The sequence below is a fragment of the Delphinus delphis genome, chromosome 6, assembly GCF_949987515.2.
Source record: "Delphinus delphis chromosome 6, mDelDel1.2, whole genome shotgun sequence".
Lineage (NCBI taxonomy): Eukaryota > Metazoa > Chordata > Mammalia > Artiodactyla > Delphinidae > Delphinus > Delphinus delphis.
The window spans coordinates 20913875-20926304 of record NC_082688.1 but is presented as its reverse complement, the minus strand read 5'-3'; the positions used below and the strand labels follow the sequence as shown (position 1 = coordinate 20926304).

Genomic DNA, 12430 nt, shown 5'->3' with positions numbered 1-12430 from the left:
AAAATAGAGAAAAGATAGCCTCTTCAATAAGCGGTGCTGGGAAAACTGGTCAGCTATATGTAAAAGAATGAAATTAGAACACTCCCTAATACCATACACAAAAGTAAACTCAAAATGGATTAAAGTCTTACCTAAATGTAAGACTGGACATTATAAAACTCTTAGAGGAAAACATAGGAAGAACACTCTTTGACATAAATCACAGCAAGGTCTTTTTTGACCCACCTCCTAGAGTAATGGAAATAAAAACAAAAATAAACAAATGGGACCTAATGAAGCTTAAAAGGTTTTGCACAGCAAAGGAAACTATAAGCAAGATGAAAAGACAACCCTCAGAGTGGGAGAAAATATTTGCAAATGAATCAACGGACAAAGGATTAATCTCCAAAATATGTAAACAGCTCATGCTGCTCAGTATCAAAAAAACAACGCAGTTCAAAAATGGAGAGAAGACCTAAATAGACATTTCTCCAAAGAAGACATACAGATGGCCAAGAGGCATGTGAAAAGCTGCTCAACACCACTAATTATTAGAGAAATGCAAATCAAAACCACAGTGAGGTGTCACCTCACACTGGTTAGAATGGGCATCATCAGAAAACATACAAACAGTGAATGCTGGAGAGGGTGTGGAGAAAAGGGAACCCTCTTGCACTGTTGGTGGGAATGTAAATTGATACAGCCACTATGGAGAACAGTATGGAGGTTCCTTAAAAAACTAAAAATAGAATTACCATATGACCCAGCAATCCCACTACTGGGCATACACGCAGAGAAAAACCATAATTCAAAAAGACACATGCATCCCAGTGTTAACTGCAGCACTATTTACAATAGCTAGGTCATGGAAGCACCCTTAATGCCCATTGACAGACGAATGGATAAAGAAGATGTGGTACATATATACAATGGAATATTACTCAGCCATTGGGTCATTTGTAGAGATGTGGATGGACCTAGAGACTGTCATACAGAGTGAAGCAAGTCAGAAAGAGAAAAACAAATACTGTATATTAATGCATATATGTGGAATCTAGAAAAATAGTACAGATGAACTGGTTTGCAAGGCAGAGGTAGAGACACAGATGTAGAGAACAAACATATGGACAACCAGGCTTCCCTGGTGGTGCACTGGTTAAGAATCCGCCTGCCAATGCAGGGAACATGGGTTCGAGCCCTGGTCTGGGAAGTCCGTGCACCACTTCTGAACCTGTGCTGTGGAGCATGCTGTGGAGCAGCTAAGTCCGTGCAGCTGCTGAACCTGTGCTCTAGAGCCCGTGAGCCACAACTACTGAGCCCGTGTGCCACAACTACTGAAGCCCATGTGCCTAGAGCCTGTGCTCCACAACAAGAGAAGCCACCGCAATGAGAAGCCCACGCACTGCAATGAAGATTAGCCCCTGCTTGCTGCAACTAGAGAAAGCACATGTGTAGCAACGAAGACCCAAAGCAGCCAAAAATAAAAAAATTAAATAAATTTATATTTTAAAAAGTTGTATGGACACCATGGGGGGAAAGCGGGGGTGGGTGGTGGTGGTGGTGTGATGAACTGGGAGATCGGGATTGACATATATACACTACTATGTGTAAAATAGATTACTAATAAGAACCTACTGTATAAAAAATAAAAGTAGTTGGAAAGTAGAACAAAAATGCAAAAATACTGAAAATGTGAAAGAATGATAAGAGACCTGGAGGGTTAATCTCAGAAGTTCAGCATCCAACTGATAGGAGTTCCTGATTGAGAGAACAGAGAAAACTGAGGGAAGGAAATTATGAAAGAAATAATACAAGAAAATCTCCCTAAGCTGAAGGCCGTGACAGGTTAACTACCCAGCAAAAGGAATGAACAGAGAACCAACGCAAAGCATATCATTGTAAAATTTTAGAACAAAAGTGGTAAGGATCAAATGCTTTAATGTCCACATTAGAAACTGCCCCAGTCTGCACTTAGACTGGTTGGAGAGCATAGCTTCTGGGGACTACTACGATTGTAGACGAGGTTCATCTTGTCTAACTTGCTCATTTTATAGATAAAGAAGCATAGCCCCATGGGTAGATCTTTTCTCTGTTCCATGGCCCCAATTCTAATGAGCAGCCACCTTATATTTGTGTCTTTACTGTTGGTGAGAGAAACTGGATCAGTTCCTGCTTTTCAAAGCTGAGACTCAAATTATCTCTCTAAGTATAATTGTGGCTGGGTACATTCTGTTCCCTTTGGAGGCAGAGAGAAAGCACCGAAAAAGGAGGGTCGTTATCAGGCCATGTGGAACAGATGAATAATGTTCAGGGAACAATGAGGACAGCTTGTACTGGAAAGATGGTTGAAGATGTGTATTCCAAAGTTGCTACGGAGTGAACAGTGCTTGAGAGAGAGGGGTACCAAAGTTACCCTCAGGCTCAAGACTCAAGTTAAGCACACTGTAGACATCTGCAGGTGAGCCCTTCCGTGGGCTCACATCCTATACACAATGTGTGTGTAAAATGTAATTATGATAGTAACGGGCTGAAAGAGAACACGTTAGAGTCTTTAGCAAAGTTCTGGCAGTGCCTTTTGAGTACTGGCATCACTATGACCAGGCCAAGAGTTGGAGAATTTTTATTTAAGAAGATTAGGGCAGAGCCCTATACTTCATATCCCACACTGCCTCATTCATAGCAGGTAGTTGGCAGATATTGAAGTTGGCAGTGTGGTGCAATTGGAACATTTACAGATATATAACTATTGTATGTCATGTATCTTTTTTTTTTAACTTTTTATTTTATATTGGAGTATAGTTGATTAACAGTGTTGTGATAGTTTCAGGTGTACAGCAAAGTGATTCAGTTATACATATACCTGTATCTATTCTTTTTCAAAGCATAGGGAACTCTGCTCATTGTTATGTACCTTGTTATTTTTAAGAGAGTTTTATCTGCAAGTCAAAGAGCATGCTTATCTCAGAGGTCTTGGTGATGACTAGTGAGGTGAGAGTCAGAAGAGTGGGTGATAAGGTAAAGGCCAGTGTGAGTGGGGCCAGTTGAGCAAGGGAGCAGGTGGCAGGTGGGGAGGTCAAAGAGATAAGTAAAGGCCAGGACATACGGTAATATCTTAAAGGCCATGGTTGGTAAGAGTCTGGATTTTGTACTTAGGAATAAAAGAGAAGCCAGTTAGTTTCCTGCAGGGAAATGACAGGATACGGTTTTTACTTTAAGAAGACAGCTAGTGCTGCAGTATGGAGAATGGGTTGTTGCGTGGGGGACGGGGAGAGGAGGTCCGGAGACCAGTAGGAGACTGTTGCAGGGAGCCAGGTGGCAGATAACTGAGGTGGTGGAGCTTGGAGAAGTGGGTGGATTTGGGGTATATTTTGTATGAAGGGCCAACTAGACTTGCTGCTGTATTAATGTGAAGTGAGAAATGGAGGAATTGAGGATGACTCCTGGGTTTTTGGTTTCAGCAGCTGTGTTGATAGTGGTCCTGTTTAGTGAGATGAGGAAGTTTGGGGTGGAACAGATTGAGCAGTTGGGAATCAGGTTGTTTTGTCCATATTCAGTTAAGAAAATGCCTGTTAGTCATTAAAGTAGTGATGTCATGGCAGCTGGTTATGAGTTTAGAGTGGGAATAGAAATTTGGGAGTCATTTCTGTATAGATGGCGTTTAAATCTACGAGAGTCGGAAGATTATCTGGTGAGATGAGATCGAGGTAAATAGTCCAGGCCTGCTTCCTGAGGCATTGGCAATAGTTAGTGGTGTAGCACCTAATTAGGCAATATTGGCAATATTTAGTGGCAATATTTAGTGGTGTATATTGGCAATATTTAGTGGTGTAGCACCTAATTAGGGGGTGGAACAAGTAGGAAAGTAGCCTGAGAAGGAATGGTCAGTGTGGTAGGAGAAAAAGAGTAGAGGATGACCTTAGGGAAACCAAGAGAAGTGTTTTTAGAAAGAGCATGATAAATGGTGGCCATCGGATTTAATAATATGGAAGTCATTGCTGATCGTGATTAGAGGTGTAAGATGTGGATGCAGAAGTTTGGGTTTGAGGACAGTTTGAGTTGGAGATAAATACTTTGAGCAATGTTCCAGGATTGCTGCTTTCAGATGCTGGTTATTTAATTGCCGGATGGTTTCTTCAGCCTGCCCACCTTTTCTCCTCAGAGGCCACAAGGCGGAGCTAAGGAGTCAAGTGACTAGTCAGTGCTTTAGGTTGCCCACTTCTGGTGCCTTTCAAAAACCAAAAAGATTTTCTGGAAGATTGATTTCGGGGAGAAAAGTCCTCCTTCCTAAACAAAAGTGATTATGGACTGAGGGCCTGATTTCTTGAAAATGTGAAGAATCAGGATGTAGAAATGTACATGATGATCTCAACTGTTTTTAAAAATTAGAAAAGTATAAAAATTAAAACTCTGAGATTCTGAGTTAGGGCAGACTGTATACATATTGAAACTTCCTCTTTTTCATGAAACCAAAATGACACTAGAATGATTGTTTTTTAAAGGTATGCTTCTGCAAAGACAAAGAGCAGCAGGAAGGGAAACAATCGCAGTACAGTGAGGAACTAAAAGCAAATTGAGAGGTGACAGGGACTCAGGTGACTCAAAGCCGCCCAAGCTGATGGTGGGGAAAGACTAAGAAGCCACCTGGTTTACACCGGGGACTCCTTCAAAATGGTCAAGAATTGGCAGCACCAAGTACCTCGGGACTGAGGGAAAGATGGAGCGAAAGAGAAGGATTAGTCAGGGGTCTGTTTCGGAAGCAGTTAGAGCTTCCGATTCTGTCCTCCCTCCTCACACAGGGGCCACTATCGCTTTGCCACTCGGGCAGAGCTGGAGGGTGATAAAAAAAAAAAGTAGAGGGTCTCTGGACCGAGAGCCGCCAGGCAAAGTTAAAGGTGGCGGCTAAGATCCTAAAATCTAAAGCAAAAGGTTACTGAGATTTGAGATTCTTAGTCGTCTTCCTCTGCTTGGCTCTCAGCCTTATACCTTCCCTGCAAGCATTAAAAGAGCCTTTTGGAAAAATCTAAACAGGTTTTGGGAGAAGAGACTAGAATATACCGATATTGAGAGGGATGGGGGAATCTTCAATGAAATGACCCAGCAGAGTCCCTGTAGAGAACTGTCAGCAAGACCTCGAAGTCACAGAGCTTTCAACCAGTTTTTTAGTGGTTCCCTCTTAGGTGAGTGTGCAGATAAGGGTCGCCAGATATTAGGGAAGGTTCTAATATGAGTATCAAGTAAATACAGAGAAGGAAAAACATAAAGCATCATTGAGGGAGAAGAAGACTTCCAGGGGAAAAAAAAATCAGTATCTTCAGAAAGAGAAGAGATGTCACAGCCATAAAACAAGCATTTTTTAAAATCCAGAGAATAAACAAAGAGCTCATGGAAATGAAGATCATGATAGAAATGAAAAAACAAAATCAATAGAGAAGAGTTAGCAGAAAAAGTTAAGGAAATCACTTTAAAGTGAAACAGAAAGACAGATGGAGGATTGGAGAGAAAAAGAATATAAAAGTGAGAGGGCCAGACCAAAATATTTCAGGTATCCAACATCTGAAAAACAGACGTGCCAGGAAGAGACACAGAGAAGTGGGGAGCATCAAAGGAGTCATTCAAGAGAAAAGACTAGAAGTAAAGACAAAACGTGTTACTGGTTGTGCCTGAAAGATGAGATTGTGGGTGCTTCCCCGCCCCCCTACCTTTTTCTTTATTTTCCAAATTTTCTGTAACAAGTATTTTTTAAAACTAAGGCAAAATGTGTGGTTTTAGTATTACCAACATTGCCCTAGAAAATTTAACTCACAGGTTGTCTGTCATCAAAGAATGAATATGTGAAAAGAGCATGTTGAATGGGGCAACCTAAGTTCAGTCATTTAATCAGAAATTATGTCATCAGGACCAAGTTCAGACTAATTTTCCTCCCCATAGGAAAATGCTCTCCTAGAGGGGCACCCAAAGACAGGCCATAAGGCTATGTCGGGTGTCAGATTTCTTTTTAAATTATTATAAATTTAAAAAATTGAAGTATATTTGACATATGATATTAGTTTCATGTGTACAACATAATGATTCCACATTTGTATACATTGCAAAACAATCACCAAAATAACTTTATTTACCCTGTGACCTTACAGAGTTAGTACAGTGTTATTGACTCTTCTCCATGCTATACAGTACATCCCCATGACTTACTTTATTTATTTTTATTTTTTAAATTTTATTTATTTTTGGCTGCATTGGGTCTTTGTTGCTGCGCATGGACTTTCTCTAGTTGTGGCGAGCGGGGGCTACTCTTCGTTGCGGTGCGCGGGCTTCTCATTGCGGTGGCTTCTCTTGTTGCGGAGCATGGGCTCTAGTTGTGCGGGCTTCAGTAGTTGCAGCATGCGGGCTCAGTAGTTGTGGCACACAGGCCTTAGAGCGCGCAGGCTTCAGTAGTTGTGGCTCGCGGTCTCTAGAGCACAGGCTCAGTAGTTGTGGCGCACGGGCTTAGTGGCTCCGCAGCATGTGGGATTTTCCCCGACCAGGTAGGTATTGAACCCGTGTCACCTGCATTGGCAGGCGGATTCTTAACCGCTGTGCCACCAGGGAAGTCCACTTACTTATTTTATACCTGGAAGTTTGTACCTCTTGATACCCTTCACCCATTTTGTAACCCTCCTAACCCTTCTTCCCTCTGGCAACCACCGATCTTTTCTCTGTATGTGTGAGTCTGGGTTTTGTTTGGTTTTGGGTGTTTGATTTTTATTCTCATTTGAGCTTCTTTATTACGGAACCCTCATTATTCTACACAAATTCCTCCTGGGTCTTTTGGGCTGTCAGCCCTTGGCGCACCAGAATACAAGCCATTCTGTACTGTCAACCCTGCATCCTAATGTCCCTCTTACAGAAAGACTTGAAGCTTAAAAACCTTCCGGACCTGTGGACCATTTGCATTGGGGCTGTTTTTGGCTGCTCTCTCCTCCTCCTCCACGTTTGTGAGCCGACAGCCTTCTCAGGGGGAGACATGAGCATGAGCTCTGGGGGTGGAGACTTTCCTGTTTCCTGGATGTTGGACTTTCCTATTGATACTGACCATTGTGGCACGTTCTTGGAGAAAATCCAGTGCAGATGTTGAGAGCCAAAACACAGAATGTATCTGTGATTGAACTTCCAAACACTTTTGTTTAATGGCTGTTGTTAGTTTGTAAAGTAAACATTTTGGATGACAGGTGTTATGTTTCCATTGCTTAACTTTTTTATCATGGAAAAATTCAAACATATCCAAAAGTAGGGTGGAAGTATAACCGTCCCCCACGTACCCATCAGCCGGCTGCAACAGTCGCCCACTCACGGTCCATCTTGTTCTAGCTCTCCTCCCCCTGCTCCCAGCCCCCGCCCCCTGGGTTATTTTAAAGCAAATCCCAGGCATCACATCACTTCATACAAAAATACATATCTCTGAAATGCAAGCATTCTTTTAAAAAAGAAAAAGGACCACATTATTATCACACCTAAACAGATTTTTTTTCCCCTTAATATTTCCTCAAATATCCAGTTAGTGTTCAATTTCCCCAGTTGTCTCAGACACTGTTTTTATAGTTTTTTCCCAAATTGGGATATAAATAAAATCCATACATTGCTTGATATATTTTTTTAATATTTTAGAAATCCCTCCCCCTCTGTTTTTCCTTGCAATTTATTTATTAAAGAAACAAGTCATTTTTTTCCTCTGCATTTGAAAAGAAGGGTAGTGAAGTTGCAGATTACTAGGATCGTTTTGAAATTGTGATGAAATGCTCTACATTAAAAAATATATATAGCGTTTGAGAGAAATGTATTCCGTGTCTCTAATTAAAAGTCACCTCTCGGGCTTCCCTGGTGGCGCAGTGGTTGAGCATCCACCTGCCAATGCAGGGGACACGGGTTCGAGCCCTGGTCCGGGAAGATCCCACGTGCCGCGGAGCGGCTGGGCCCGTGCGCCACAACTGCTGAGCCTGTGCTCTAGAGCCCGTCTGCCACAACTAATGAAGCCCTCGGGCATAGAGCCCGTGCTCCGCAGCGGGAGAGGCCACCGCAATGAGAAGCCGGCGCACCACAACGAGGAGTAGCCCCTGCTCCCTGCAGCTGGGGAAAGCCCGCGTGCAGTAACGAAGACCCAACTCAGCCAAAAATAAATAAAAGAAAATAAATATATTTTAAAAAAAAAAGTCACCTCTCATTGAGGTCCTCCCTGGCCACCCAGTGTACAATTCGTCATCTCCCAAACCCTCAGTGCTTTACATCCTCCTTTCCTATTTTATCTTTCTTCCTGGACACCTAGCACTGCCTTACACGCGCTATATTGTTACATTTTACTTGTGTGTTATCTGCCTCCCCTCTAGAATGTAAGCTCCAGGTGGGCAGGGGTTTTGTGTGTTGTGCTCTCTGCTGTATCCCCAGCACTTGGGTAAGTGAATGAAGGAATGTTAAGGCAGGGCAGAAACAGGGTGAGGATGGCTGTGGAGGGCGGGGCAGGGGCACGCAGAGGGGAACGCAAGTATCTCCGCGCCCCTCCCCTTGTTGATTTCTGGTGTCCACTGGAACCAGAGACCCCTATAGATCTCTGTGAGAAGCTCAGATGACAGATGCCTTTTGCTTGTCACTCAGTGATAGAAGAGCCTCTCTGCAGATGCTGACACAGTATCTAGGCCCTTTCACTCCATCGTAGGCTCAGGCCCCCTCAACCAGAGGCTAGTGTGGCCAGGTTAATCTGCAGAATCTGTGCTGTTTCGGCTGCGAGGCCAGTCCCTACAGACCATCGACCGTGGTGTTCAAAGGTGCTCCCAGCGAGGATGATAGTCTTCCACAGTTTATCTTGATTCAGAACAGGTTTCCCAGCCTTTAGCCTTTAGCCTGGTTGGATTGCAGGCAGGCTGAGAAACCGCGCTCTGCCCTGGAACGCAGCAGGAGAAGTCCGGGTGAGTCACCACCGTGCTCTTAGCCAGCAGTGTGGCCTCAACCAGGTCCCTCCACGGTGCCGTAGTGTTTTTGCCTGTAGAATGGCGGTGGCATCCTTTCACTGCCGCAGGGTCGTTGTGAGCTTTTGTTGTTGGGAGTTATTTCCGCTGTCCACTGAGGCAGGGATGTTAGCCCAAATCCTCCAGTCAGGCTTCATGAGAAGGCAGTGTCTGGTTGCTCCAGGCGAGGCTGGGATTGCAGTGGCTGAGGAGACAGAGCCCTTACCTCTCCTCTGGGCCAAGGAAGGCACGGTCCCAGTAGTGGGAGGGGGCGTGTGTGGCTGAATCTTGGGGCCCCCTTGCCTGCTTTGGGGGTAGGGAGAGGAGATGCATTTAGCTGAGTGGAGCTGACAGGGCTCCTCTCACCATCCCTCCCTGCCTGGGGGCCTGGGCAACCTCTACAGAGAGACTTGGAGCAGAACTGGGGACAGGTGGCCCCAGGAACTTCTCTGCAGATGCTGACAAGTACCTTGGCCCTTTCACGCCATCGTAGGCTCAGGCCCCCTCAACCACAGGCTAGTGTGGCCAGGTTTATCGGCAGAATCTGCTGTTTTGGGTGGGAGGCTAGTCCCTGCAGACATTTACCATCTGAGCTTCTCACAGAGATCTGTAGGGGTCTCTGATTCTAGTGGATACCAGAAATCAACAAGGGGAGGGGCGCGGAGATACTTGCGTTCCCCTCTGCGTGCCCCTGCCCCGCCCTCCACAGCCGTCCTCACCCTGTTTCTGCCTTGCCTTAACATTCCTTCGTTCACTTACCCAAGTGCTGGGGATACAGCAGAGAGCACAACACACACAGCTGTGCTGTGTCCCAAGGTATTGTTTTAAGAGCATTTCTAGCTTTGGTTGTGAGGTTCTTGCCACACTGACAGGGGTGTGTCACTGGAACAACTCACCCTAGTTCCTGGAACCCTGTTCCTAGCCTGGATGTGCGCTTTTCCCAGTAAGATGTGAGGCATCCTGTGAAGGGAGTCCCTGGCATGGGTTCTAGGTGCCCCTGCCCCTGGCCCCGAGGGAACCATATTTGTGTCTCCATGGAGAGCAGCTAGTGCTGATACCAGACCAGTAGATTTAGAATGCTTTCGGCTCTGTGAAATCCAGAAAGGACCCCTGTTTTTTTGTTCTGTTTTTTTACTTTATTGATTTGTTCTGTTCAGTATGGCAGCCCCTTGCCATGGGTGGCTATTTCAGTTAAATATTTATTTATTTATTTTATTTTATTTTTGGCTGTGTCGGGTCTTAGTTGTGGTGTGCGGGCTTCTCTCTAGTTGTGGCATGCAGGCTCCAGAGCGTGCGGGCTCTGTAGTTGTGGCACACAGGTTCCAGAGCACACGGGCTCGGTAGTTGCAGCATGCAGCCTCACTCATTGTGGCTCACGGGCTCAGGAGTTGTGGCGTGTGGGCTTAGTTGCCCCGCGGCCTGTGGGATCTTAGTTCCCCGACCGGGGATCGAACCCACATCTGCTGCATTGGAAGGCAGATTCTTAACCACTGGACCACCAGGGAAGTCCTGTTATTTCAGTTTAATCAAATCAGGTAAAATTAATAAAAATTTAAATCCAGTTCCTCAGTCACACCAGCCACATTTCAAGAGCTCAGTCAGCACGTGGGACGAGCAGCCGCTGTACTGGATAGTGCAGATCATGGAACGTTTCCATCACAACACAAGGTGCTATGAACAGCACCATCAGTGTTCCTGCTCAGAGGCTGATGAGTGTGGGGAGGTAACTTCAGAGCGCCGAAGAGAATGCTGAGTGACAAGCAATGAAAAGGGAAGCTATTGCAAGTTTTACTTCACGTTCTTCTAGTGGTGAAACACTTTTCCAAGTAAATACTTACTTAGGGGAGACTTGAGGTTCCCCATGCTGACGCCTTCCATTAGAAGCATCAGAGCGTTGTCAGTGATTCAGTCACTCATCACCTTTTAGCACGTGCTAGGGACACAGGGTGTCCACTTCTTTAGCCAAGGAATGGCTCCTTCCTGCCCGGACTCCATGCTCTGCCAGAGAGCGTGAGATTCGAAGCTCTCACAGCAGTTTGTGTCTTCTGAGTTAGTGGCAAAGAAAGTTCTTATTACTCTTCATTTGTCATTTGTGGTTCTACTAAAAGAAGAAAAAAGAAACCCTGGGATGAAACCGATCCTTTTCTGTTGTATCTGGTGAGGTCTTAGCGGCAGAGTCAGGAGCAGATGAGGCGAGGGAGGCGCCCAGGGCACAGATTTAGGGAAACACGCTCAGGTGCCAACCTTGAACCTGCACAGGGCCCAAGACTGAGGGTCTCCTTAAATTTTGCATTCTGGGTGCCTGGCTTGCCTCCGCCTTGTTCCACCCAGCCTGGCTCCCATCACCGCTCACTCTGGCGGGCTCGCCGCATGGTTGCAGGGCTTCTGGCCTCGTCCGTGGCTCTTCGAGCACAAGCAGCCTCCTGCCGTGTCTGAACCTCTCCCTTAGCTGGAACCCCTCAAATACGAGCTGTATCTCTTTGCTCTTTGCATAACTGGCCCAGAGTGGAGGACAGATAAGTGGCTAATAATGATCAATGAGCAAATCAGTCCACCAGGGGTCAACTCAGTGAATTAAAGAGACAAGAACTCTCGTGACTTAGACTTTCTCATTAACGGTTCAGAGAACGTCCCGCCTTGTCACCTGCCAGGCTCCACGTCTTGGCACAGCTGAGTTCTCCCTGTGCGCATGCCTGCTGGTGGGCACCGCTCCCCCTACCTCGCCCTTTCCCAGGCCTCTGTCGCTTTCAGCGTCAGGCTGAGTTACCGTGCTAGAAAGCTCCGTCTCTGAGCACGGTTCTCCCTCTCTCCCTCCTCCACCCCTGCTGCCTCCAGAGCCTGTGTCATGCTGCAGCCAGACCGTCCTAGGAGCACTTGGCTGGCTGGGGCCATGATTCAAGGAGGAACGGGGTATAGAAGCAACAGCTGTGTTCACGCTGCCCTTTCTCCCTCCCACAGAGCGTGCTGAAGAAAAGGGACCAAGTGCAAGCCGAGTACGAAGCCAAACTGGAAGCTGTGGCTCTGAGGAAGGAAGAGCGGCCCAAGGTCAGGGGAACTGCCCGGGGTGGGCGGGCGGGCTGCTCCGGGCTTCCGGCAGTGATGCCCCCCGGATGACGAGCGAATTCGTGTCCCTAGATCCATATGACCAAGATGGTCAGTGCTAGCTGGGCGGGGTTGATGCTGTTCTTTTCCTCTTTTTGCTCCCTTTTATGTCTAATGTACGTTGGCGGTTGACTCTCCTGCTGTTTCCTGTTTTTTTTTTTTTTTTTATTTTTTTTATTTAAGGTTTCCAGCTCTGCCATTTATAGGCAGTTCCTGTCTATGAAATGGGGCTGAGGAGACTGGGGAAGAACAGTCTAGATCAGTGTTCTCAGAAGTGTGATTTGTGGACTGGTCCACAAACTGTAACCAACCCAGGAGGAGAAAAGCACAGAAGCTGAGAGTGAGCACTTTTACAGCACTGTGTGCACAGCTGC

General features: G+C 45.9%; 1 protein-coding gene across 1 annotated transcript in view; it reads left to right on the top strand.

Moving 5' to 3' along the window:
* SNX30 (sorting nexin family member 30) overlaps positions 1–12430 on the top strand; it is a 105002-nt gene that overhangs the window by 78103 nt on the left and 14469 nt on the right. The window contains exon 7 of the mRNA XM_060014313.1: positions 11913–11999. Within this exon, the coding sequence (XP_059870296.1) occupies positions 11913–11999 (87 nt within the window). The remainder of the gene's footprint in view (positions 1–11912; positions 12000–12430) is intronic.